This window comes from Syngnathus acus, chromosome 2 (assembly GCF_901709675.1).
Source record: "Syngnathus acus chromosome 2, fSynAcu1.2, whole genome shotgun sequence".
Taxonomy (NCBI): domain Eukaryota; kingdom Metazoa; phylum Chordata; class Actinopteri; order Syngnathiformes; family Syngnathidae; genus Syngnathus; species Syngnathus acus.
In genome coordinates, this window is record NC_051088.1 from 24,083,077 (window position 1) to 24,110,209 (window position 27,133).

At 45.8% G+C, this 27,133-nt stretch overlaps 1 protein-coding gene across 1 annotated transcript; it reads right to left on the minus strand.

Annotated features, from left to right (window-relative positions):
• Positions 1 to 1,566: 1,566 nt before the first annotated feature.
• LOC119115480 (Krueppel-like factor 7) lies at positions 1,567 to 25,286 on the minus strand. Its single transcript, XM_037239999.1, has 4 exons — positions 24,961 to 25,286; positions 8,878 to 9,472; positions 5,293 to 5,416; positions 1,567 to 3,311 (listed from the first exon to the last, which is right to left on the minus strand). The coding sequence occupies exons 1-4, from the start codon at positions 25,060 to 25,062 to the stop codon at positions 3,260 to 3,262; spliced, it is 873 nt and encodes a 290-aa protein (XP_037095894.1). The 5' UTR covers positions 25,063 to 25,286; the 3' UTR covers positions 1,567 to 3,259.
• Between the last annotated feature and the right edge of the window lie 1,847 nt (positions 25,287 to 27,133).

The following is a 27,133-nucleotide window of genomic DNA, read 5'->3' on the forward strand; positions in this document are numbered from 1 at the left end:
CGTCTTGATGAGGGTGGAAGTTTCAATTAGAGAGTATTAAATAAAACAAAAAGGGGTGGGGGGGGGGGTGATGGAAGGCTCGTCTTTGCCAGACCCGCAGAGAATTAATACGCTCTATAGGACCATTTAGCAGGGAGTAATTACTCCCTAATTATCCGTTACTTATTCGATTAGCCTTTTATCAGCTGGTCATGGTCAAAAAGCAAGACGGGCGGAGGAGAAGCCTTCTCACCTAGTTTGCTAACTGATGTGATTACTCACGGTGAGTAGGTGTTGGCGGCCTTGCCGTGAAGAATGGAATTAGAGATACTGAAGAAAAGAGGATGGACTGGATTCAGTCGGGAAATGTCACTGCTGGAGGTTACCTGGCTGGTTCTCTGCAAGCATGGTCCAAAAAGTGTGAGATGAGAGCTGGAAAAATAAACTAGGTCAAAATGTTCCATTCATTTCATCAAAAATAAATATAATATATAATAAATAATATATAATATAATAAATATAATATAACATGATGTAATATAATAATATAATATAATTTAATATAATTTAATATAATGAATAAATCCACCTTGTGGATGTAACCCATTTTTAATGTCAACAGAACATCAATTATGGACTCGGTTAAAGACAATTATGTTGCATTGACATTACGCGAGTTTATTGGTGGCGACTGTTTTCGAAGTTGATTCATTGAACAGGAAGTTCATTTTTCACTCCTCAAAACACACTCACACACAAACGACAACACGACTCTTAGTCAAGTTATTGATTTTACCTCCGCAGTATGTCTCATATCATAAGCAGTGAAATCCGTCGATTGTGAAGGGAAGGTAATGACTCGGCGTTTGAGCATCAAGATGGACCACACTTTCTGAGAACCACCCATATACACTCCAGCTGCTCGTTGCAATTGAGTCTTTATAAGACGACATGAGAGAAGACCATGTGTGCATTTTGTCAATAAACAGACCAGCCAGGAAACAGGACTACTCCATGCCAAACTGCGTCTACCATTTATTACACATAATTACATTCTTAAATAAAAAACAAAAAACAAAAAAACAAGCAGTTCCTTGCATAGAGATATTACAATACCAATTTAAAAAAATGAATTATGAAACAAACCGGTAACAAAAATAAATCTTTCTCATTTTTCCATAATAAAGAACATTATCATAGCCATACATCATAATATACAAATGATAAATTTCAAACACTTTATACAGTCGAAAGAAAGGGAGAAAGACAACACAGGAAAACGGAGGGAGATGGGTGACGCGGATTTGAAAGGCTTGAGATCTCGTGGTGGGGAGGGGCGGGGCGGGGGAGTGAGGGTGGGCGGGTGGGGGCAACAAGGGGACGCTGGTGGAAAAAAGGATCTGATTTAAAATTCAGAAGGAGATCAGCGATGCTGAGAGCTGCAGCCTGCACCTCAGACCGAGCCAGCGTGTGTGTGTGCGTGTGTGTGTGTATGTGTGTGCACACTATTGTGTGTATGCGCCAGGGGCGTGCTTGAATGTATGTGTGCGAGTTTGTGTATAAAACAGTTACTGTACAGAGATGCAGCGGCGGCGGCGGTGTTGGCGTGATGTGCGCAAGCGGACAGAAAACATCAGATGTGTCGCTTATTTTTCTTTTTTCTCTTTTCCAAAATCGAGTGCACCAAAATAAAACACACACAGGCACGGCATAATTGACAATCATTCATTAAAAAGACACATAAGTGAACCACCAAAAAAATAAAAGAAGTATAAAAAAAGTAAACATTCACATTTGAACTCCGAGTTTTCCGGCGCACGCACGCGTTTTTTGAAGAATTTGTGGAGTCGTTTCCAAACAATATTTGGGATATTTCTGTGCTCCAGTCCAGGGTGGAACATTTCACACAAGCAAAAGCGCCTTTCCACGCAGTCATTTGCGTCAACATTTGAGCTGGAGTATTGAAACACATACGTAGAGCTGCCATTGACGGTGCAAAACCACTTTTATTCATTTGATCTGCATCCAAAACCCGGGCCGAAGACACCTCGGAGCTGATCCGGTGCCTTCCGAACTATCCTAAAAGTGAAATGAGAGCGACTTCTATGTATCTCGTTTGACCCCCAAGCCAAAACAATCCAATTCCTTACATCTTGTGCCGAGTCAGCCGAAATGGCGGCGTCTCCTCCATTTGTCCGTGAGACGGCGCCAGGGATTCGAGATCCCCCAAGAACGTCAACGATGTTGACGTCTCACTCAGTCCAAGTTTGAAGAGTTGAAAGGGCAGTTGACTTTGCTGAGTGTGCATATCCGAGCTTCCCGCCGTTCACATTTTCATCTGCACGTGCACGAACACATTAGAGATACATTCGCATTGATCGGCCAGCCAATTGATTGGGTTTGTCCTCCTACCAGTCCATTCCATGTCCAATGAGGGATAAATCTGTGGAATGTCCCAGGAGATGCATAGGGGCTGATTTAGTGGAGAAGATTGCATTCTGAACGGAACTTGGTTAAATTGGAACAGGGCTGCGTGGCGGGCAACGTGGGGCTCGCTCCGATGCCAATCCCTCTCAGAAGAGATCACTTCGGGCATCGGCAGCGATTTATTCGTCCGTATCCGTTTTTCGGAATGGTCTACTCGGAAGGAATAGGACATCTTTTCTTCTTTACATACACGGTGATCTTGTCTGATGTGCCATTATTAGTCAGCGAGCCGCTTTGACTTGTGCGTTGGGGCCCAAGTTCTTGGCGTTCTGACAAACCGGGGCTTTTCTTTTAAACAAAAGTCACTTGTGCGGTCGTTTCAGCTCCGAAAGCAGGAAATCGGGCTCAGGTCGATGGATAATGTTTCAAGACATGACCTGTCAGCCTCTGCAAACAAAATCTCACTCTGATTTTCAAGTCTGCGATTCAAACAAGTGGTGTGGAACCAGCGGGATGTGTCCATGGGTCCAGTTTGGAAGTATGAGAGAAAAAAGTAATTTGGCAGCCTTTGAGTGAAACAGAACGGCAAGCCAGCGAGATGATGTTGAGGACCTCAACTGGCTGCATGTGGGTCAACGCATGAGGCAAAAGTGGACCGGACCCGAGGAAGGTCCCATTGGAGGAAGGCCCGATGGCGCTTCACGTGGGACCCTTCCTTCCTGCCTGCCTGCCAAAGCGCGGCGCCTCCGCCCCACAAATCTGACATCAGTCTGAGATCCACGGTGATAATTTTTCTGCAAGTGATATTGTCCTCTCCGCTTCCTCACTGCCTCCGCTCCCTTCTGACGTCTCCTCATATGTGCCTCTTCATGTGCAGCGCCAAATGATCCGATCGTGAGAAACACCTGCAAACAACAGAAGGGGGAGGGGCACACCGTTACTTTCCAAACACGACACTGTGGAATGAGGATTGTTTTGTCGCTGTTAGCGAGCGAGCGCTGATCCGTGCAATTCGTACTCATGTAACTCATTGATAATCAGCATTTGTGTTTTTAAGTGTTGCATCCTTTTCGGTTTAATCGTATGATTGCCGCGTTAAGAAATATGCCAGACAGAGGAATATTGTTCATCATGATGCAGATACTAAAAATAAACGTGATAATTGCAACGCTTGGTGTAAAGCATTCAAGTACGACCGCATTTCTTCGCATGGTGTAGCGTTGCCTGGTTGAGGGACACGCAATTAGCTCTGGAGGAAAATGAAAAAAACAAATTACCGGTCGTTTATAGCCCGTTTCGAAGCACTCTCGTGTGCGAAAATACCAAAAGAAAATTCCACCCGCGTGCATAATTAGTCCGCCATTTACGCTACATTGTACATTAGCTGTTTGTGGTTTTGTATTGCTGTTAATAGGAGTTAATTTAATTCGACAGTTGTACAGATAAAATTCACCTGGTAAAGTTTGAATAATTATTTCCTCAAGTCAGCCATTTGTCTAAGGGGCGGAGCCACCGGTCATTGGCCTGACTGTCACATCTGGAAGCATGTGTGTGTGTGTTGCTGTCTTATGCACAGCAAACACACGAGGTGAACGAAAGGCCCGGGAGGCACTTTTTCTTTTTTTCGTGGAGGTTCAAGCCAGACAGATGGTAACGTATGAGTCACAACTCGGGGGCACCACACCAGCTGGCACACCGCGGGTCTCTCACCCCCTGTCAGTACTCACCTCCCAAAGCCCCCCTTCCCCTCCCATCTTCCAGCCTGTCTTCTCTTCCTTCATCTCAGCATGATCTGCGCTCGGCCCGAGGGGTCGGGCGCCATGCGACACATGACAGAGATGAGCCCGAATTAGGGAGAGCGCCTGCATGGCTGGGGGGGGGGGAGCTTGTATTGCGTTGCTCAGATGCAAAGGGGAGATTGGGGATTGGCTTTACTGTATTTACAGTGTGTCCAGCTGAGGTCTGACAGATGCTCTGATGACAATGAGAGGCTCATCAACGCAGGTAACTCAAAAGACACTTCCCGGCTGATACTTATTATGCAGAGGGGCCCATTTGACTGCCGTATTTGCAGCATCTGCACATAATTCTATTGACTAGTCACACCTAACAACGCATTTACTTTTCAATATAGCGGCTGACACTGATATATGGGTCAATATGGGCCCCGTAAAAGCATCTTTATGATGCCGCAGATACTTTACAACGCTCAGATTTATACCGTTGGATATGCGCTCAACAGGATGACAAAAATGACCTTTCCATCTCAGCAGCTATTCCCCAGAAGACAAAATTGCTGCGGGATCCCCGAGGTGTCAGCAAGGGTCGGATCACAGACGCGAGCTTGTAATTAAAACAGGGCTAAAGATTTTTGTGTCACAGTCTAGCTTGATCTTTTTATAGCAAATAATGGCCCACCAATGCTTGATGACTTGGCCGGCCGGGCCTGAATTAACATTTCGCTTGTGTTTCGTTATTAACGAGGGGGCCTTGCTCACTAATTTAGGGCGGGGGGGGAGTCGAGCGCAAATTACGTCACGTCGCCATAGCGGCGCTGCCTGGATAACATCTTATTGTGTTTTGTACGGGAATATGCAGAGACGGCTAAAGCTCCACTGCAGCCCCCCCACCCCCATCCATCTGCCAAAGAATTAAATATTTAGACGCTAAAATATCGTGCGGAGCAGAGTGCTTCGCTGGTCAGTTTACGCTTCTCAAGGACGTTTTGGATCAAAGCGGCAGTCAGAAAATGTCCTGAGAAGAAATAAGTGGGTCAGCGTGAGGTTTTATTTACAGAAACACACTGACCTGTATTTAACATTTTCCCCAGCTCAAGTGTGAACACACACAAAAAAATATGGAGGATCGAGGAGCACGTTGACAGACCTGTCACAGTGGTTGCACTTGAAGGGTTTGGCGCCGGTGTGTTTGCGGTAGTGCCGCGTCAGCTCGTCGCTGCGGGCGAATCGCCATTCGCAGCCCTCCCACGAGCACTTGTATGGCTTCTCACCTGTTGGGGAATGAAAACACCTGTTTCTTCAACAAGAACATACCAAGCAGTTGTCACTGATTACGTCCCGGCGGTCGGTGTGTGATCGTGCTGAGCACGCAAGGAGAAGAATGGTGATGGAAGTTTGGAAGACTTGCAGAGATGAGTTGTTATTAGCATTGTTGATTAGCATACTGACGACTGGCGAAAGCAATTTTAGCAACCATTAAATAAGAAGCTATACTGTCGCTATTTTTTGGGGCAATGAATAAAATAACTGCTACTAAAGTCAACATTTTATTCAGGCTCAAAGGGAGACTGAAGTTTAATCGGAGGTCCAATCTGCTTTCGCCCCAAATTCATCACCAGCCAATCACAGGGCTGAAAATCGTTCCGACAAGCAGGCGCTAATCGGTCACAATTGTTTTTGTATCGCTTGACTTCCTGAAGTCTGAAGAACAACTACCACATGGAATCCAAGCAAGATGGATAGCAAACCACACAGAGGCTTTGAAATCAGATCAGTGGATGCAACCAATCCAGTGTGAATCCAAATCCAATGTAAACATGACACAGAATTCCGCCTGGATCTTCTTTAATTAACATAAACTTCTAATTAAGAACTATAGATGTAGATACTGTCCATATCCTCAGTGCTCTGTTCAAATATGGCAAAAGATGGACCCAGAACCAGGACAGGTTTGCCCGTTCGACCAAGTTCTGCAAATGTCTGTCCCGGCAAAGTGAGATCGTACATCAGCGAGATTTATACATCATGTGACCTCACCCAGCCCACATAACACGTGTTCGACCCGTAGCGAAATCGCAAGCCGAGAAACATTTCGAACAGCAAGCGGTTGCGGTCAATGACGGCCCCGGGAGACAACGACGCCTGACTGCGTTGCCTAGCGATGAGGCCAAGAGACCAGGAGTACGTGTCGACGCCGGGCCGGGCGCATGCGACATGAGGAGGGAAGCGCAAGTCGGTGCAGCTGGCTGGATCTGGCAACGGCGCGCTGCCATGCCACCGGCCAATTACCGGGCATGCCGGCAGAGCATGGAGGCAGTTGCCTAGCAACGGTAACTCTAGAGATGTACGGAGCAATGGGGGAGGGCTAGTGAGAGGTGGTGTGGAAGGAAGGAGGAAGGGAGGGGGGGGGCATTAAGAGACCACTGCCTGCAGCAATAATAACCACTCAGCTACCGAGTCCTACAACGATATGCTGCCCTCGTTGCCTGGTAACAGAAGCCACCTCCCCCACCTTTTCTTTCTCAAGATACCCTCACAAAACAGGCAAGAAGACTCGCCTCCTCACACGCACTCACAAATGCTTCCATTCACTGGGACAGTGAGTGTCACTGAAAAATGGAGATCAGTGATCTAATCCAGTAGATTAGTCCCATCTCGTCAAGATAATCAGATTATGCCCTTGTTACTTTTGGAAAACATGTCACGGCTTATGTTGGGGATCATTTCTTTTTATTATAATAATAATAAATCCGACGGTTCCGAAGTGTTCCGAAATTGCTCTTCAGACGCTGTCCAAAGCCTCCCCTCCCCCTTCCAGATGAATCCAATCAAATAAGAAATGATACATCCATAGCCGTAATCTGATCACTAGGTGTTTCCTGAGTCACGGTAATGGTATCATGCGTCATCTGTTACGTTCCCTCAAGCGAGCGAGCGAGCGAGCGGGATGCACTCCAGCCTTTCAGGTGCCAGTGTTGATCTTAATTGCATTTCCTCCATTAACCGGAGCCAGTGCCGGGCATTTGGGTCTCCGAGGTCATTAGAGATGCTCTCCGAGAGCGCTTTACGGTTCGCCACCGGCATCGCCGCCTTTTGAGCAGATGAGAGATGGGAGGGGCGGGGGCGGTAATGTTAAAGAATCAACTCACATTTTCATACGAATCAAAAGACAAATTGTTCAAGTCGGTAAAAATAACAACATGGCTTCCCCCGTGGGTGATGGGAGCGTAACCGTGACAACCACAAGCCAGAGCGAGTGGCACGGTTAAGCATCTCGAAGCAACGTGTCCAACAGAGGCTTTAAATTACAGTGAAGCAGCGACCACAGGAGTCAACTGAAAAAAGTATTTTGGCAAAGAGAGAGAAGGGGATGAAGGATGTCGAACGAGCGACGGAGGAAGAATAACCGCGGCGGCGGCGGCGGCGGCCTTGTGTTTTAGCTCTTCCCTCAACCTGCTCCGCTATCTAATTGTAGCACTCCTTATCTGTCATAAGCCTATTCACAAAAAAAGCTCGACAGGGCACCGCTATTCCATGCCCGCCTGTCTAATTCCAGATTAAATCGTCGCCTTTTCTCCGGCGGTAATTTATGGAAATGACAAGTAAGAAAAAGAGGATTTGAGTAATGACATCTTTAAAGGTGTCAGGATAATAGTGCGGCGGGCGACTGGGGAGCCTGCGGTACAGCTGTTGCTTCACAAAGACGTTGGCTCGCTCTTTCTTGTCTTCGTGTTTGACTCTTGGCCTCCCTCCTTGACACCTCACGCTTCAGTTTATTCCATATTGGATTTATACGTCAAATCACACTCATGTCTTGTTGGTGGCTGAATTTTTTTCTGGACCATCCACTTAAGGTCAATCAATGATTATATGTTGTCGTTTTAGCTCGGCTAGGTTGCGACCTACTTTTATAAAACTTAAGAAATAGTCTTAAAAACACGTAACAGATATATTTTCCAACAAAACTACCACTGAAAAAATGTACCTTAGTAGGAGACTGAGGCCGAACAAGACTAACATATGAATACAATTAGTAAATATTACAATTGCAAACAATATGCCTAAAAATTGTTCCTAGTTTTTTTTTTTTTTAAAGTTTTTTCTAATTGTTCCTTACCTAGTTTGCTCTGTGTGGCTAGACTAAATAATAATAATAATAAAATATATCAATAATAACGATATCCATAATAATAATAATAATAAGAACAATAATTATGATAATAATAAATGTACCAAAGTAATCAACTCTTGACTTATCTCAAGCAACATCTCCATCCCGCACACACCCTAACTTCCATATCCCGCTTTGGAAAGATGGCTTGAGATGATGACAAGGCCTGCCCTCACGCACCACAGTATAAGTCAACATGCCATGACCTGCCTCCATAACTGTTACGTCTGAAACATATTTGTACTTTCTGGATGATTACAGCCCCGGCAAAAGGTGGCCGGTCACTGACCTAGACCCGCGGGGAGCTTTAGTGAGGGAAGATGGGCGTGGGTGTGTGTGTGGGGGGGGTAAGTGTTAGAAATAAAGCTGGGAATGGCAGGCGGCCTATCCAGGTCAATCCATCCATCACCGAGCAGTTACTCAGGCGGAGGACAGCTCCCCGACAGGGGTCTGAGTGCTTTGGGATGGAGATGGAGGAGTGAAAGAGTTATGGCATGGGGACCCTCCCCCAACCAGCCTTGTCACTGGAGACCAGGTGGAAAGACAGAAGTGGGATCTCACCTGTGTGTGTCCTCTGATGGGCCTTTAGGTGGGAGCTCTTGGTGTACACCTTCCTGCAGCCATTGAATTGACAACGGTGGATCCTCTTCTTGTTCTCCGGAAGTTCCCCGAGCACGCACGGTACTCCCTCGTCTTCCTCCTTTACCTGGACGGGGAGCGGGTGCGCTGCCACCAGCCTGGCGGCGCTTAGCCCCACCTTCCTGGCCACCAGCTTGAGGGTGAGCGTCCCGTCGGCGGATGCCGTCAAGGACGGGCTGGCCTTCACCAGGTGCCGGCCCAGTTCCGGCGATGACGGCGGCGTCAGGGAGGTGACTGCGCTGAGCTGGGCCTGGTGAACTCCTTCCATCCCTTCTGCGGGTTCTGGTACCTTTGGCTCAGTTTTTATCGACGTGGCCGAGGCTAGGTTCTTCCGCGCGGGGCAGAAGATCACCGTGGGTGGGCTCGGGGGCTCGTGGGGGAGGAGAACGTCAGCCAGCTCTTCCTCGCCATCCTCCTTCAGGTAGGCCGGGGTCAAGAGTCCATCCAAGTCATGGTCGAAGAGCTCCGACAGACGCTTGGGCTCCGTCTGCAGATACCGCTCCAACTCCAGGCAGGTCTGGAAGAGATTGGAAAAATCCAGCTTCATAAACACCCATCATTGGATGTGCCATCATCACAAAAAGCACTCAGGCGCCAAAGCAGAAATCTGCCACGGTGATTACACCTTGATTGATAGCAAAGGCAATTGGAGATGTCCTCAATTGCATTCAATTCTTATCAAACATTTCATTGTGCCGTGACAAACACGCCTGTGTCAGCTTTTTTTGCGCAAGCTAATACCTCACGATTTATTCCTCGGTATTTACGCTCGGCATCTGGCCAATTAATCGCCGCACCTAATCATAGAGGCCAAACAAAGGAGCCCTGATTTGTGTGCGCAGGCATCCTGAGGAGTCTATTACTTTACACTTTGTTGGCCAGCCAGCCAGCCAAGGATGGAGGAGTCCCATGTCCAAGGATAAAGCTATTACGGCGCCGGTTTGATCCCGGGGATGCTTGTGTTACACTTGTAGCCGCTAACCTGTTTTGACAGCTGAGATGGAGCCGAGCAGCTCTGGCGGCTACGTACTACTCCCCGCTTCATTTGTGTGTAAATAGGCACTGACACACAGAATAGCTGTTCCCATTATCAGGAATAAGGTTGTACAGACTCAACACATCGGAGATATTTACACCCCCCCTCCCCGGTTCCCCAATTCCTCAAGCGTGCTTCTCTCCTTGTTTGTAGCTTCTAAAAATAAAATCAGACATTTCTCTTTTTTTAAGGGGAGGGTGGGGTTTGTTGCTGAGGGAATGTGTCTTCCAGGAACAAAAGCAATGTTTACATGATTTGCATACTGACTTCAAATTAAAATCCATGCAAGACCACCCACCTCTTCCATATTTTTTCCCTCACTATATGTTGTGTATGTACAATCCATCCATTTTGCCTCACTCCTCTCATTTCGGCGTCTTCTTCTCCCAAGGTGAGCACTAATTATCCGCCTCAACCAGCCACTCAGAGAAGAATTTCTTCAGCAAAGCGCTGAGGACTGCAAAGCGAGGTGAGAATGTGTGTGTGTGTGTGTGTGTGTGGGAGAAAAGAGGCAGGCAGAAAAGAGGATAAACGAGAAGGAGAGGCAAGTGGGAAGTGAGTCGAGTAACGGCGGCGACTCGGTGAAAGAAGCCAAGGAGCCGAGGAAGGTCTTGACTTCATTTTCTCCACGGGGGAGTGAATCCTTTTTTTGGAAGTGTGACATCTGGCTATTGGAAAAAATGTTCAGGCTGTGCCTCACACACACACACATACACACACAAGAGCACGCAGGTGCACAAAACACACGTTAAACACCGGCTTAGCATCCGGGGTGGTACGATGGCGTGAGGTGGAGTGCGAGTTTTGACCCAATCACGTGTGTGTCCCCCCCAGGTGGTGACATTAACATTGTTTGAGAGAAGGTCATGTGGTTGATCAGCAGCATGTGTGTGTTTAAGGCCACGTCGGCCGTGTACGAGAAACATAATTATGCTGCTCCCAGTCTAATTATTCAGCGCTTGTGTTTTTGCGCGAACACCCGTTGTACGCTCATGCATAAACAAATCCCTTTGCTGATACCAGGGAGAGAAAGAGAGAGACAGAGAGAGACAGACAGACAGAGCGAGAGAGAGAGACAATAGTGCAAGTGAGAGAGAGAGGGGGGAGAGGGAGACAGACAGAGACAGACAGAGAGAGAGAGAGACAAGAGTGCAAGTGAGAGAGAGAGAGAGAGAGAGAGACAAGAGTGCAAGTGAGAGAGAGAGAGAGAGAGAGAGAGAGAGAGAGAGAGAGAGAGGCAGAGAGGGAGACAGAGAGGGAGACAGAGAGGGAGACAGAGAGGGAGACAGAGAAAGAGGCAGAGAGAGAGAGAGACAGAGACAGAGAGACAGAGAGCGAGAGACATAGACAGAGAGAAAGAGAGAGAGACAGAGAGACAGAGAGAGAGACAGAGAGAGACAGAGAGAGAGACAGAGAGACAGAGACAGAGAGACAGAGAGCGAGAGACAGACAGAGAGGAAGAGAGAGAGACAGAGAGAGACAGAGAGAGAGACAGCGAAGGAGAGAGTGAGAGACAGAGAGACAGAGACAGAGACAGAAAGAGAGAGCGAGAGAGAGAGAGAGAGACAGAGAGAGAGACAGAGAGAGAGAGAGAGACAGAGAGAGAGACAGAGACAGAGAGACAGAGACAGAGAGACAGAGAGCGAGAGACAGACAGAGAGGAAGAGAGAGAGACAGAGAGAGACAGAGAGAGAGACAGCGAAGGAGAGAGTGAGAGACAGAGAGACAGAGACAGAGAGAGACAGAGACAGAAAGAGAGAGCGAGAGAGAGAGAGAGAGAGAGAGACACAGAGAGAGAGAGAGAGACACAGAGAGAGAGAGAGAGAGAGAGAGAGAGAGAGAGGGACGAGAGACAGACAGAGACAAGAGTGCAAGTGAGAGAGTGAGAGTGAGAGAGAGAGAGAGAGAGAGAGAGAGAGGGGGGGGGGGGGGAGACAACTTGGCGGAGTGCCTGTCTGGAGTGCCGACATTTATTGGTTTTGCACAAAGCCAAGTTCCATTTTCCTAATGGGCTTTTTGGGACGATTCCGGGCCAGGATGAGGCCAGACAATCCGCTGCTGGCTCTTCCAGCTGCCAACCGCTGAGTGAAAGGAAGTGACGGTGATGTTGCGGCAATGCCGTGACCCGCTTGCCTGCCCGGCCGGGCCTTATATCTTCCTGCCACAAAGGCATTTTTGGCTAAAGGAAATCTGACACTAAATGTCAAGTATATAAAAAAATACTGTGTGCATGCTAAAGAACCGAAATGATAATGAAGAAAAATACAAATATTTATATAATAATTTACACCCATAACAGCTCTGCTAAGTGCAATGGATGCTTTGCTGGCAAATCATTTGAAGCAGCACTGCTAAGTTTTGCCAATGTTGTTTTGACTGCGCTGCACTCATCCATGTCCAGAACACAATTATTTTCCATTTGCTATCACAGAGAGGAACAAATGTGCTCTGCTAGCGCGTTCATCCCAACAATATAAGCTGCTTTGTGTTTCATCTGCAGTTTTACTATCTTAAGTATGCGCCGCTGTGCAAAACCCGACAGCCCTCACTTGCGTGTTTGCACGAGTTGCTGCACCTTGATTCGAAAAAAAAGAAAAACGATATGCAGCAAGAGGTTGCTGTACAAAAGGGAAATTAAAATGTCTCTGCCTTTATGTTCATTCATCTATTTTAATGAGTGGAGAGTGCCTAGCAATGGCGCATCATTGCACAAGGCTTTCTTCACATAGAGTAGCATAGCTTATAGCAGGTGTCAAACACAAGGCTCGGGGGCCAGATCTGTCCTGCCATACCATTTTAAGCGGCCCACAAACCTTCACGATCCTTTCACGAAAAATAACATTGAGATTTTTTTGGTTTCAAAACTCGTCATCAATTTATTGTGTGTACGTAATAATACGATAAAATATTCATTTAATGTAACCATCATAGCGGCCCGCTGAGGGAAGCCGTAACTGCAAAGTGGCCCATTCTTCTTTTCCAAACTAAATTCTCAAAATGCGTCAGAAATCCTCCATTGTCTGTCCACTTTTAAATACAGCAGGTGTGAAAACAGCAGATAGCCAGGTTGCCTGCCTCCAAAGCGGGCTCACCACCCCTCTTGTGCGGAGCCCTGGGCCTGGCAGCTGATGCCCTCTCCCCAGTTGCCTCCCTCCACTCCACCAGCCTGCCATGGCCATCAAAGCGCAGGCTGCCTCCCAACTGTTAGCTCCCCGCTAGGCGGCTAATAAAAAGCCCGGGTTATAAATATGAACAGAGGAGCGTGCATAATACCCTGAAGGAGCACCCAAAACACCACTAAACAGATAAATGTAATGGGATGGATACGCCTCATTAATTTTAGCATGCTTAGTTTTTACAGATGCTGTGATAGAGACAAGGTGTTATGAATAATCTAAAAAAGCCGTTGAATGCGGGATGTGAGGAGGAACCGATTCATCTGCCTTGTCCTTTTAGAGGCTCCACTATTGCTGACTAATATGGATTTTTTTTTTTTTTTTTTCTTCTTCTTCCTGAGGTAAATTCTTAGACACATCGATTGTGCATTATTTAGCATAACAAGCGACATCCTGTTAATGGCAAGTCACAGATCGATAAAATATTTAAAAAACAAACTGTGCACCGCATGGAGTCGTTTTGGATGCAACCCCAATTCGCTTGACTTTGCTTGTCTTGTGAAGGTTTTCTCCAAATGGGGCAGGGGGTTGTTAAAGCTGAGCACTTGCTTTTATTTATTTACCAAGTCAGGGTCAACTGAACTTTCTTATTCTTTTTGATGCCGAGTCCCTTCTGTGTGTGCGCGTCTCATCCCGACCAGGTGCTACAGGCTTCCCATTGATCTTGGGCCGAGCCATCACTTTGAGGTGACAGCTAAATGACCTGCAGCCCTGGGCGCTGACCATCCCATCCCACCATCATGCTATGTGTGTGTGTGTTTACATTGCAGAGACTAATCGATAGCGAATGATGCCTGCATGGAGCTCATCAGTGGTGGCAGTCGCAGCAGACAGACTGTAATCTATAGCTTCGCTGAGCAATACTTAGACGCCGCCACGCCCCCACCTGCACAAAATCCCTAAAGAACTCCCCCCTCCCACCCCCTTTCCCCGTTAAGCTCCCCTTTAGGCTCCTGGCCGTACCCCCCCTTGCAAGCTGCGGCGTCCTCGGAGAGCAGCACGGCGTCGTTGTGGCTAAGCAGCCTGCAGGGCTCGCTTAATACGTGGACGTGCTCAACAGACTCACTTGGCAGGAGGGGGGGGGCACAATTTGGCCAGGAGGGATTTTAGAACCCCTGGTGGGAGCTCAGCAGCCAAAAAGAGAGACACAAAGAGAAGAAACTCATTTATCTGCCTTCTGAGAGGTGACACATGTGAAACGGCGTCCAACATTACGCTGCAGTTCGGAGTCGAAAGATAGCCAGGAAGAGATACACCTGATCGACTAACAGCTCCATCTCTTCCCGCTGTCGCGCTTTACCTCGCGACAGATAACACGTGGCGGAAACAGCTTAATTACACACGCGGCCTTATCAGCAGACATTAGCCCGGCGGTGATAATCAACGCCAGCGTCAGGCCCTTCCGTCAACGTCTCGTGTTGCTTTCGGAGAGAGCGAGCGCTGGGCTGATAAGGGACGGCGCCGCTTGTTAAATCACAATTTGCTGACGGTTTTTTTTAAAGCACAAAAAAATCTACCTTGGATAGTTTTTGTTTCGATGAGATGTACAATTATTTTGTATTTACGGTCATTTCCGCTACTTTTTGCACAAGCTTTGAACCCTGCGGCTTATAGTCCAGTGCGGCTAATTTCTATGATATTGTAAGAGGATTTATGTATTGGTAATACAGGTAATAGAAATGAGGACATTTCATTTAAAAAAAAAAAACTGTGGCTTATACATGAACAAAAGAGTATTTTCCACTAATTTTATCTGGCGCGCCTTATAGTCCGAAAATTACGGTAATTCAATTGTTATACAGGACTTCAAGCGGAGATATTCTATATTATTTATTTTATTTATTATTATTATTATTTATTTTATATTTATTTTATATTTATACTCTTTTTTTTCTGCAGCCCCAAAAGTGCCAAGTATATTATTATTGTTATTATTATTATTATTTATTTTATATTATTTATTTTATATTAGTTATACTCTCTTTTTTCTGCAGCCCCAAAAGTGCCAAGTATAGTCTTTTCTAAGAAAACATCACCGATGGATAATCCGCCTTCTACATGACAAGTAAACCGATCGAGCGCTCGAGGTTGCGCTAGTGCTAACCTTTCAGGAGGGCTCGCGGCACAACAAGTGTACGGCCCCCTTAAACGCCGAAGCCAATCTTTCTGAAAGGTGTGTGACAAAGAGTGGAAAATGCCTTTTTGTTCCAGGGCTAAGAACCATCATTTGACAAGTGAGTGTGTAAGAGGATCGAGAGCTCGAGACAGACGAGGATGAAGTTGCGGCAGAGAGGAGAGTGGAAAAGGCGGGGAGATTTAATCCCAGCCACTACAGCGCCAAGGAGGGAAGTCCAAGTTAACTGGATTTGGGTGTTTATCGGTGTAGCATTGGACGAGAAGCCCCTCTTAGCCATCCTAATCTAATCGCGAGACAAATCAGCCATTTTCCACTAACGTGCACGTGTGGCAGCCATGGACGGAGCTGGGATTTGGGGAGTCTGTGCTCCGGATGTTGGGGACCCCATTGTGTGGGGCAGACTGGCTAATCTTCATTACGGCAACACAATGGTGGGTCCAAAGAGCGAGTCCTTGGCTGCAAAAAGGCACGGGGAAACAAAAGCGCGGCGAGCGAACCAGCGCCACAATAACAGGGCGGGAGATAAAGGGGACGGTGAAGCGGAAAAACTCGCCGCGCTCGGGAAAGGCCGCTCGGTAGCACAATCACGTCCCGGCCGGCCGGCCGGCGGCAACTGTGGCGCTGTGCCACTACTGATAAGGTCCAATTCATACATGCTGAATTAGGCAAGCATTTGGAGTGCTTTCACCACGGTGGCGTCGCGCAGCAGGCTGCCTTCGTACTCAACGGATGAAAACATGAAGTGCATCCAAAGATGGTCACAAGGTGGATTGGCGAAGGGAGCACAAATTGAATGAAAGTCAAAGTGACGCCATTTATAGTCGCTGATCACGTCAGTGCTCATTTTCATACTACGGTACGATAATAGTTGACAGTTTTATACGTAAAATAGTTCATGCGTAAATTCCACATTGAATGAAAGTTCTCCGGCATTTTCTGAAGAATTGTTTCATTCAATATTTTTATTGTTTCGCTGATCCCCTGAGATATCCGTGGCCACCCCATAATAAATAAAAGATTAAATCAATAAATAGATTACTTAATTAATTTAAAAAATAAAAATAAAATAAATAAGTAAATAAATAAAACAAATGAATAATAAAGTAAATAAATAAATTACTTAATCAATTAAAAAATGAAAATTAAATAAATAATAAATAAAATAACTGAATAATAAATAAGTAAATAAATAAATTACTTAATTCATTTAAAGAAAATAAAATAAATAAGTAAATAAATAAAATAAATGAATAATAAAATAAAATAAATAATGAACAAATAAAATAAAAAATATATTAAAAAAAAAAAAAGCTTCTCCAGTGTTAAGGTGATGGACTAATCTCATTCAGCGCACTCATTTGTTGCAAAAAGCGGCAACGCTTCCTCCTCAAGCCCATAAAACTAGCGACTTTTTGACATCGACGAGGTGACTCGTCCGTACAGCAGCAGTCATGCACAGTTACGCAATACAATAGCATTCGCATCGCAATGACTTTACATCCGTGCAAACAGGTGAGACATTGTCGTTGCCTTTTTATTCCCACAGCAACGCTTTTAAGACAAACCCGAGCGGCAAACATTAGCCCGAGCTGCTTAAAATATTGAAAGACATCTTCTCGCCAGCGGGCTCTCCGCCAAGAGTGGTGAGAGAGCGCGGCGAGTGACTTGATGTTGCTCACGGCTGGACGGAAACGCTTGTGAACCCAGTGGCCCCTCCGCTGCCGCAGTACCAACGCTGCGCTTCCCAATTTCACCCCCAAAGCGCCGCAACAAAAGCTAGCTGGATGTAGGCTGTAAATGTAGCTTGACCTTTGACCCTGACAAGTGTTGCGCCGCCTGTTTTTGTGTGCCGTAACACACACGCACCTGCTAGTCAGAATATTCAAAGGCAAACTCTTCTCTTGTTGCTGCGCACACACACACAGATAAACCCAATAAACCCGTGCTGTGCTCTGTCGCTGTGCCTTGCTTACACACACACACACACACGCGCAAACACACACACACCAGTGAAAATTATTGATGTGCTCTCTTATAAAACAGTGGCTGGTCCCTGAAGTATTCCTGGCAACATCACGGGCTGAAAATAGCAGCCGACCCAAATAACTTTCCCCGACGGAACGGAGACAGAGCCAGACCACAGCCACGGGCAACTGGCTTTACTAATTGGCATCATTTTACAATGAAATAATATCTGGGACGCAACAGTGGTAAACTAAAGAGCAAGAGGATGCGCTGTCTAGCCATGCGCACGCCTGGGAGGAACTGCTGACCTGTTCGTGTAACTTATTAGTAAATACACATCGTTTGTGTGTACTTTTCGTATGTATATTCGTGTAGAAAAGTCAAGCATGGATGACTGGTGTGGAAAGAACTTGAAAGATTCCAACAAGTGAGCGGAAGACCCAAGTGACGATTTGGAGAGTCATCTAATAAAAGGCTTGCCAGCCCATCATTAAGTGGCGCTGTAAACAGATCCACACGGCTGAACACCAATTAACTGGACAATTGTGAAGAAAAAAAACAAAAAAAAAACATTCTGCAAGTCAGACCTGAGCGCCAGTCAATTGACTCTGCCCACAACGCAGACCCAATTTGCTGCAACAAAAAAAAGTTGTGCCCCCTAGTGTTTATATTGGGAAACAACAACGTAAGAAGCGGGTTGCCATGTCAGCTATATTACCGTTATAATAATATCAAGAAAGGAAACGAGCGAGAAATAAAGGAGGGAGTGTGGTTCTTTGAGACTGGCCCATTCATTGTCTGGAGACTTTCCATCGTAGCTTTTGAGATAAATTTGTTGCGTGACCGCGCTCAATCGAAACTAAAAACACACAATAATCTTTTCTCATTGAATGAAAAAGCCATTATCCATTATAGCCCTCCAAAATAATTATTTTTCCAATCAGGGAAAATAGCTATGATATTGTTCTTTGTGGAAAAAAACATTGTGATTTACTGATGCAATCCAATTCAGTGCTGTTCCTTCTTGTGTGCCCACCTTGACCACCAGGAGGCAGTATAAACTTCAATCCAATGAAGAATTGGACTTCATCTTTGACAGCTAGCTACTGCAAGATGCTATTATTTTCCGTAGACGATAAAGAATATACGCCTGTGAATTTGGCTGTATTTAACTATTTGTCGATCCTCCATTTTTATTCATCTATTGCTTGCAAAACTGTGACTATCGTTAACAGTTAGCATGTCAGTGGCGTTTTGCTTTGTTTGCTAGCATTAAGCTAAACAGACAAATTTTAAATAGACATGATGTGATCATTCTTGTAACAATTCTTTGTTTAATGTTCGGTCGGACTGTAGACGTCTATAAACAGTTTGATTCCGCTGAAATTGTTCACTGTTTGCCAAACTGCTCACTGCCACCGTGCAGTACTCATATCTCAATATTTGGAGTCAAAGCAAAGAAATGGGCCGAATGATAACTGGAAAGTCCAAAAATGTAAAAATAATTTCCCTCGACATATATGACATACAGTTTTAGGTGGGAATTTTTTTTTTTTTTTTGCGAACACTCCTATGATAGATACAGCACATTTAGCGGCCATTCACCCGAGATTCAAATCCTCATAATGTAGAAAAATTGTACCTGACACATTCACGAAATCGAATTGTCTAGTGCGTGATAGCTCAGTGGCGTTTGTTCGTTGGCTTTGCTCGGTGGGTGGCGGACCTCAAGTTTACAGGCGCTGCCCTGCTCGCATTATGCGACAAGAACAATGAGGAAACATGTTCAATGTCAAGCTGATTAATGGCTCCTCCCACAGGTCTCATTAAATCATTGTCGGCCACTTGCCGGCCCCTGTTAGAAACCAACCGTCATTCTAATTTGACACTTATACGACCCGTTTTTTTCTCCTCACGCCAAGGCTAAATGTCAGAATAAAATAACACCACATCGAAGGCTCTACCCGTTTTTTGTGGCGGCTGTACCTCACCCAAACAATTCAGGCCTGCGGGAGCCTGCACAAAAGAACCAAAGCATTTTATATGGAACCAAGTTAAGTCTTGCAAAGTGTCTTACATAACATTGAAAGCTCCTGCTCCACCTTGGGACATCTCATCTAAAGAGAATTTAAAAGCATATGCACCCCCCCCCCCCTTCCCTCACTAGAGTCAAGATTCTTCGCCCTGCTTTATAAACAAGTGGCTTTACGGCATGTCCTTGCCGCCGTCAGCGGCGTAGGCTAAAGGCCGTGATTGATGACTAGCTTCAGATGACAACAAGCAGCGGTGTTTACTCAGTCAAATTGCCCTTGTCTCTCTCTGCCCTGCATCTCTTTGCTCTTCTGGCTCCTAAGGGAGAAGGTCCGATGTGGCGTGCTCCCCCCGGGATGGGAATATTCTCCCGTATGGAAACAAGCAAACGGGCTGGAGTCCCTTCTCTTGGCACTGATCGCTAAAGCTGCCTAGCAACAGGTAGGCGGTGAGATGGGATGCAGTGCCGTGCCAGGCATGGCCCATAAAATGCCTGAACATCCTCTTCACGTAAGACCAGAGTGAGATGAGGTAGAGGGGAGAGGATCGTTTCATTTCCAAACATTTTTTAGTACTGTTTTATCGGAAAAGGATTCGTATCAACGATGCTGCTGCGACACATCAACATATTGAATGCATGTTCTCATTCATCGTACGTGGCTACGAAAACACAAAGCCGGTCGCTGTGCTTAGACCTGGAAGGCTTACAACAGATTCTCCAGATGCTGATTTCATAACGGATTTAACAGAACGATCAAAATGACTTTCTCTGTGGCCTCGTTTTACGGTTCTGGTTAGTGGTCACACGACAATCATGGGCATGAATGTCATTGTTTATTTATTTTTATTTTATTATTTTATATATTTAATTTCTCACTGTGGGATGATTGGACCACTCAAGAATTTTTTATGGGATTTTTTGCAAGTAAACTTTTCCAGATTTTTGTTTTTTGCGCCGATTCTGAGTCTGCCCTTGTTTTTGTCATAATAACAACAATAATAGAATGTAAAAAATAAAAAAAATTAAATTAAAAATATAACAATGAAAATCTCAAAACTCTAAAGACATGTTCTAATTCAGTTTCAAAAACACATTTAGGGATTCATAAAGCCATATCGGATCAAAATTAGCTGTTGACCAATGTTGTGAAAATACACTTTGGAAGATTTTTTAAAAACAATAATTGTGTGGTTCATTTACTTTGCATTTTATTTAATCGACGCTTAAATACAAACCTACTAGACACCATTGTTTGGCTAAATGTGTTTTTATAAGTTTCCCCTCAACTCAACGTGTTTTGCACTTTGTATGGCATGTTTGGCCTTGGTCTTTCAGGATCTTATCTTGTCTCGATTGAAACATTTAAAAACTCTTTACAATGTTCACAAACTTGTATCGCTTTGAACGCTTGAGCCGAGTCAAGGTCTCGGTCTCGGAATGCCATTCAGGTCTTCCAAATACAAATAGCTTTCGGCAAATCTAGAGGGGAGGTTAGCTTTGTGTTTTATCCTGATGTGAGATCATCTTTTTTGTCTTTTGACAACTTCATATCTAAGCGTGATATTGTAAAGTAACCCTAACCCTAACCCTTTACTTACTAGTTTAGCTTAACTGCTAACAGCGTTAGCGCTTATTGTGTCACCAGATTCTTGGGAATGCCTTTTCATATGGTCAGAAATTTCTATAAAACATCACCGTTGGTAGACATTCTGCTCCCGTCCGTCTCCGAGACAAGCCAAGCATCGGTCTGAGGTGCCTCGACGAGCGTGCCCGATATTGGACTCCGATGATGCGAAAGTCATTTCCGAGCTGCGCGACAAAGCGACATCTGACTTTTCTAGCGGTTGTTAATCAAAGCTGGAGCGGCAGAGCGTTTGGGGAACCTATACATAAAGATGTGCTTGTCCACGCCACCCCCTCCCCCGCTCCCTCCCATGACAGGCCAGGCAGCGGCGTGTCAGCCAAATAAATACATCCGGCGCCGCACTCTCTTTCATCAACGCTTCCCGGCTTTTCATCAGCGGCCATAAAGCAGTAGCAGGCACCTATCACTGGCGATAGCCTCTCAGCTGCCTGAATGATGAGACAGACATGGCAGAGTTGGCCGAGCGCTCTCATCGCAGAATGGATGTTACTGGGTCAGGGGGTCGGTCACTCGCACATCTCATTACACAAACCTGCGTGCGTGCACGCGGGACCATCAGCAAGCGATAAACCCGAGCGAGCCTCAATATGAACCAACACCTAGCGGCGTGTCTTGTTAACTCCGACTCCAAATAGAATCCGAAGAGTGTAGGCCTCATTTATCAGCTCGTTTTAATTGGATGAACTCCTTGCTCGTTTTTCTAATGGCCTTTTTTTTTTTTTTTTTAACTCGCGTAAACAGACACGTCGCCTTGCTCCAAATAGAAGCTTTGAGGAAAAAAAAAAAAAAACCTTCTGGGCTGGATTATACAAAGGCAGCCTTTCACGGACCAGGCCGCCGCATCCAATGGATTGTACGTGACCAAGATCTCCTGACTGCTTTTTTGGCTTGAGGCAATCATCAATCATATTAGTCATCAGAGGATCACAAGATCACAAGAACTGTCTGTAACACTTGAAGAATGTTTGCTCAAAAACAAGTCCCAAATTCATTTTACAGTCATCACACAGCAAATTCAAGACGAAACAATTGTCGATGATCATGAGGACCAATGCAATAACTGATAAATGCTATGACGACAAATTTTGTAGGTACCTTTGCTAGCAACTCCAACCAAAACATGGTGTGGTTTTATTTACTTGCCTGCAAAACTAATTGCCCCACGGGGACGACAACTTGGATGTTTTAATATTGTCGCTATGGTAACTCTAAATCATGCAACGGACAGCGGGGAACAAATACAAAGTGCATGAATGACATGAGCAACACAAAAACTGGAGTATTGTATAGCAGAGCCATAAATATGCAGCCATATTTTTGTGTCCTCCTGAAATGTGCCAACATGAGGCACCACAGAACAAACAGAAAGTATAGAAATCATCATAACATAAAAGAAACAGATGCCTGGTCTGTTTATTTTAGCTAGCTTGTGGGTTTAATATTAGCATTAGCCGAGATATTTATTGTAGCATCTCGGTATGAACGTGAGAATCAGGTGACTTTTCAAAACAATTGGAAGTTTTTCAAAGTGCCAGGCGGTCGGGGACGGCTGCTGTAGAAATAGTCGAAAAATCCATACGGAGCTTCTTCTATAGGCGGAATGAAGGCAGGATCCGAAAGCAAGGTGGCTGAAATCGAGTCTGCCGTGTGTGAGAAAAGCAGCTGTGGCCCACCGAGGATTACATAACTCGGGAAGACACACGGCCAGATGCCACGCCATCTTTTTGCCACTTTTGTCCACCGTCCGAGTTCTTTTCACACTTCCCAGACTCCCGATGCGTGCCCGCCATCTTCATCTTCTGTCTGTCTGCAGTAGCTCGTCAGTCCTTCGGGGTTCAAGCCCACCCGACTGTGAAATGCGAAACCGAAGCAGCGGTGGAGAATGTGCGTGCTCGGCAACTTCTTCCACTGCCATGCTTTGCAACTGCTCCCCCCCTCCATCCCCCCCGCCTCGCCCGTGCAGATGCAGAAATGTGCGTGCGAGAGACTACATGTACGTGAGCGCCCTGTTGCTGCCTGCCTGCCAGGCTCCGCCCACACGAAACGAGGGATGGACACACATGTACCCAATTCATCGGCCAGGTCACGGATTGTGTCCTGGGGTCAATGACGCGCAGTCATTTGTTATCCCTCAGGGTCAAGCGCTATACAAATAAGCTGCATCATCAACAGAGTGTGAAAAACGGCCCAAGATGCTGACCAACGTCTGCCCGCATGCCAAATGTGGCGTCCGCACAAGTGGACGGGCACTTTACAAAACGCAAACACGAGTGCGGCTGCAGCTCAGATAAGTCTTTGTCAATGTTGAGTTGTGTTTCTCTGAGGGGAAATCACCACTAAGTCCGGCTTATTAGCGGCTATTTGTTCCGACTGACCGTGCGGGGATTCGACGTTTCAGCTTGGTTAGCTCCAATAATGCAACAACTAGCCGCCTCACACGTACCATCTGCAGACCCCCGAAACACCCGTGTCTGCTCCCCATTCAGCTATTACGGACTCCAATAAGGGGGGACATGGCATCTCTGGGAGTCATTTAGCTCCAATGGCCGCCTACCTTCAGCCCATAAAGACATCAGACTCAAAATTAGGACTGGAATAGCGCAAACTGCTCCAAATGTAAAATTCTTACATAGAGGCGAACTCGGTGACCTCTTCATGTTGCCGCAGCAGGCGGTTTGCTGTGCAAATGTGCAAGCAAATAAATATTTTTGATTATTTGCATTGCTAATAAGACACAAAGTGGGATTATCACACTTTGTCGCAGAATTGTATCAGAATTCAAATCGACGCTTGCAGCAAATAGTCTTGACGTGGAATACAAATCATCATCTTGAGGTATTTAAGAAAATGCAACACGCTGATACAAGTTGGCAAATTCAAGTGCAATTTTGTTGGAGGACATAGTTTTTCATTCCAAAATTAATTGTCTTGCGAGCTGCAGGCAATCATCCCAGTCAAGGCAAACTGACATTTGCAGGCTCTCCAGATAAGAGCTCTCACACTCTCTTCCATTAGCATTAGGTATTGATTCAGAGATGCTGGCTGGGGGTGAGGTGCACGAGTGCCATTTCAAAAATCCACTGACAGTGGAGGCAGGGAGCTGGGAGCATGTTATGAAAAGACGCGTTGGTGGGGAACAGCGGGATGCCAATTAGGCTGCTTGGCCACAACAAATGGATCCATCGTCACGCACCGTCCCCCCTCTTTTTGTTTTTTTTTCCTCTCCTTTCGAAACGGAGCAAAGACGACGGGAAAGCTTAACAATGTTATATGTATGCCCGTGCATCTATAGTTTTGTTTTTGCTGTCTCTTTTTTTTTTTTTTTGGTCGACCAAATGGAGCTTGGTCAGCATCATTGGCAAAAGCAGCAATGCAGGTGGTGCAGATGCTTCAGAATGAATAAATACAACAACAAAAAAGATATTACACATGTTTCAATCTCACCCTAACTGTCTAATGTACAAAATAATGTCTGAAAAATATGTACATTTATGTGAAGATGAAATTGTCTCGATCACTATGTGACCACGTGCTCACCTCCCCGGCCATCTACTCAACTCGTATTCAGGAAGTGAGATACAAGAAGGAATATGCCTTTCTGGAATATTTATGTCAACATTCCATCTAAAAGATGCAAAGACAGACATGTCAGCGTATCTATTATGGATAAGGGAGGGGGGGAAAAAATGCGAGGCGGGGGCGGTGCGCGCATCTCTTCGTGTGGGGGCTCCACAACTCGGTAATGCGGATGTATAATTCACGACCAATTCTGTCTCGGTGATGGCCTGCGCATCTTCATCTTCGCAAATCGTACTTGACAGCTTTATTACGCGCCGACGTGCGTCCGCATGAAATCCAGCTCTGGGAAAAAGTGTCACATCGACTGTACGAGTGAGTCACACAAAAAAAGACGCTTTTTCCGATTCATCCCAAACTACTTAATTGGCTAAAAAGTTGGCGTCCCTTTTTCCCGATCGCACAAGTGCGTGAGCCCCGCGTCGTTGAATCACTTACCTGCTGCCAGTTCTCTTCCAGCGAAGGCATGGCGGAGAAATAGCCGGTGTCGTGCACCAGCTGAAGTTCCTGAAATATACTGTGGTTCGCCAGGACGTCCATGCTGACACTCGCTCGCGGAAAGGATAGACTGATCCACGCCGGGGGAAATGTGCCTCCTCTTTTTGCCCTGTCACGCCTCTACGCGCGCACGTTTGTCATATTAGTCCACGAGAGGATCGATCGATTGCTCAGAAGGTGACGATCGGGACCTGCGCGCATTACCGGACTCGGTGCGTAAAAGCGAGTGGAGGCGGTGATGGAAGCTCCATGTGTATCCGTATTGCCAAAATAGACACTGATGGGAAGCCAGGGGAGGGGAGGGGAGGGGCGAGGCTAAACGAAGAGGCGTGTCTTTATGTGTCAATCAACTCCCCTGTTTATCCATTTAAGGTAAATGGGCGGTTGAGGGGCCATTAAAGCGGCAGTGGAGCGTGGAGGGGCGGGGCTTAGCAGATTGGGCGAGCCCGATTGGCTCCGGGGCATTGTCACTCTCGGCCAATGTCGGCAGGATAGGCGCGCTATTTATGGATGGCTATATTAGATTTGGAAGAAGGCCTGAGAAGCTAGTCTGCAAGCAGAAGTCGTGCGGTAAACATGTTCAGGCCGGACTGGCCGTGGCCGGTATTGTTTCACTGAGTAAATATTTAATTAGTGTGAGATGCAGGATGTGAGGCTTTGCATTACACCTGCTTTGGAGCGGATGTCAGAAGTAGCACTTCAAAGTACATGCAATTTGTCGAATGAGGTTCCTAACATGGCATCTTGTAGCTGCATAATAACTCTTACCTGAAGCAATTTTATTTTCATCTTTTGGTTTTCGGTGACTCCAACGTGCAATTTTATTGTGCTGTGTTGTGAGCCATTTTCAGAAATGTTTTTTCTGTAGCTTCTGGCTAAAAGTGCCTGAAGAGTTATAGCGCCATCTGCGCTTTTGATATTGCGACATCCTGCAAATGCCTTTTTATAAGGGCAAAAGATGGTTTTGTTTTGTTTTTTTCCTAAAATGCCATAGGTGTGGATGCTGATACTTTCTGAGAATAAAAAATAAATGGAGGCTTTGTATTGTAAAGTCAAAGCGATATATTATGGTGACCCACCGGCATGTTACTCATGCGCTGTAAGTTGTGCGCCGGATGTGCTCGGAATGACAAAGACGCGTCTGAGTTATAAGTGATTCCGATGATTCGCTCTGTCCGTGGATGAGCGCATCAGAATTCTTGAGGTCTGTGTAATCTCATTACTGTGTGTGGGGGGGGGGGGGGGGGGGGCATGTGATTTGTGCATGGCATTTTGGGAAGGAGCGTTTGGTTCAGATGGACGACAAAGCTCCGTCTGACATTTATCCATCTGACACAACTCACTTGGTCTCTCCTTCTTCTTCCTCTCACTGCTCTGGCCGATATGCTGCTTTTATCCCTCCCTGTTGCTCTTTAAATCTGCTTTTATTTCTCATCCGTCTCTTACTGCCACCACCATCCCAAAGCTCATCTAGCAACCACCTTCACCAACAATCTTACATCAATGTACGCGTTCAATAGGACGAGAAGAATGACGGCATAAAAGTGGACAATTTGCACCTGTGTCCTGCCTCGTCTCCTTGTGTGTTTTGGTACAAGGAAAAATAAATAGCATGTATTTTCATAGCGAGAGATGGATCTCTTCAATTGGTGGAAAAATTTACACTGACCAACATTTATTGCTGCAGACATCCATCTGCAACAATTGAGATATACATGTGGATTTTTTTTTATTTTTGTGTGGTCCAACAGTATTATTGGTCAAATTGGCCTTGATGAAAATCATGGCATTGTCATGGTAACGTTTTGCTGCAAATGAGACTTGAGAACGTGGCAGCTGAGATTTTGGCCCGAACTGCTTCTCCAGAGACCTTCGTCAAATTTCGAGTTGTGCTCTTCAGAATTGTTTGACGTTTTGTTCTCAGCCATTCTTTGGTAGCGATAGGCGAGTATACCGATACCAGGTAGTACCGGTCAAGGTATCGTATGCGTGACAGGAGCCGATACCGGTATCGTCTTCCGTCTTGTGACGATTTTACGATCAGGAAATAGAAATTAGAATAATACAATTTTGTCATTAATATAATGTCATTTTAAGGACAATTTATTTCGAT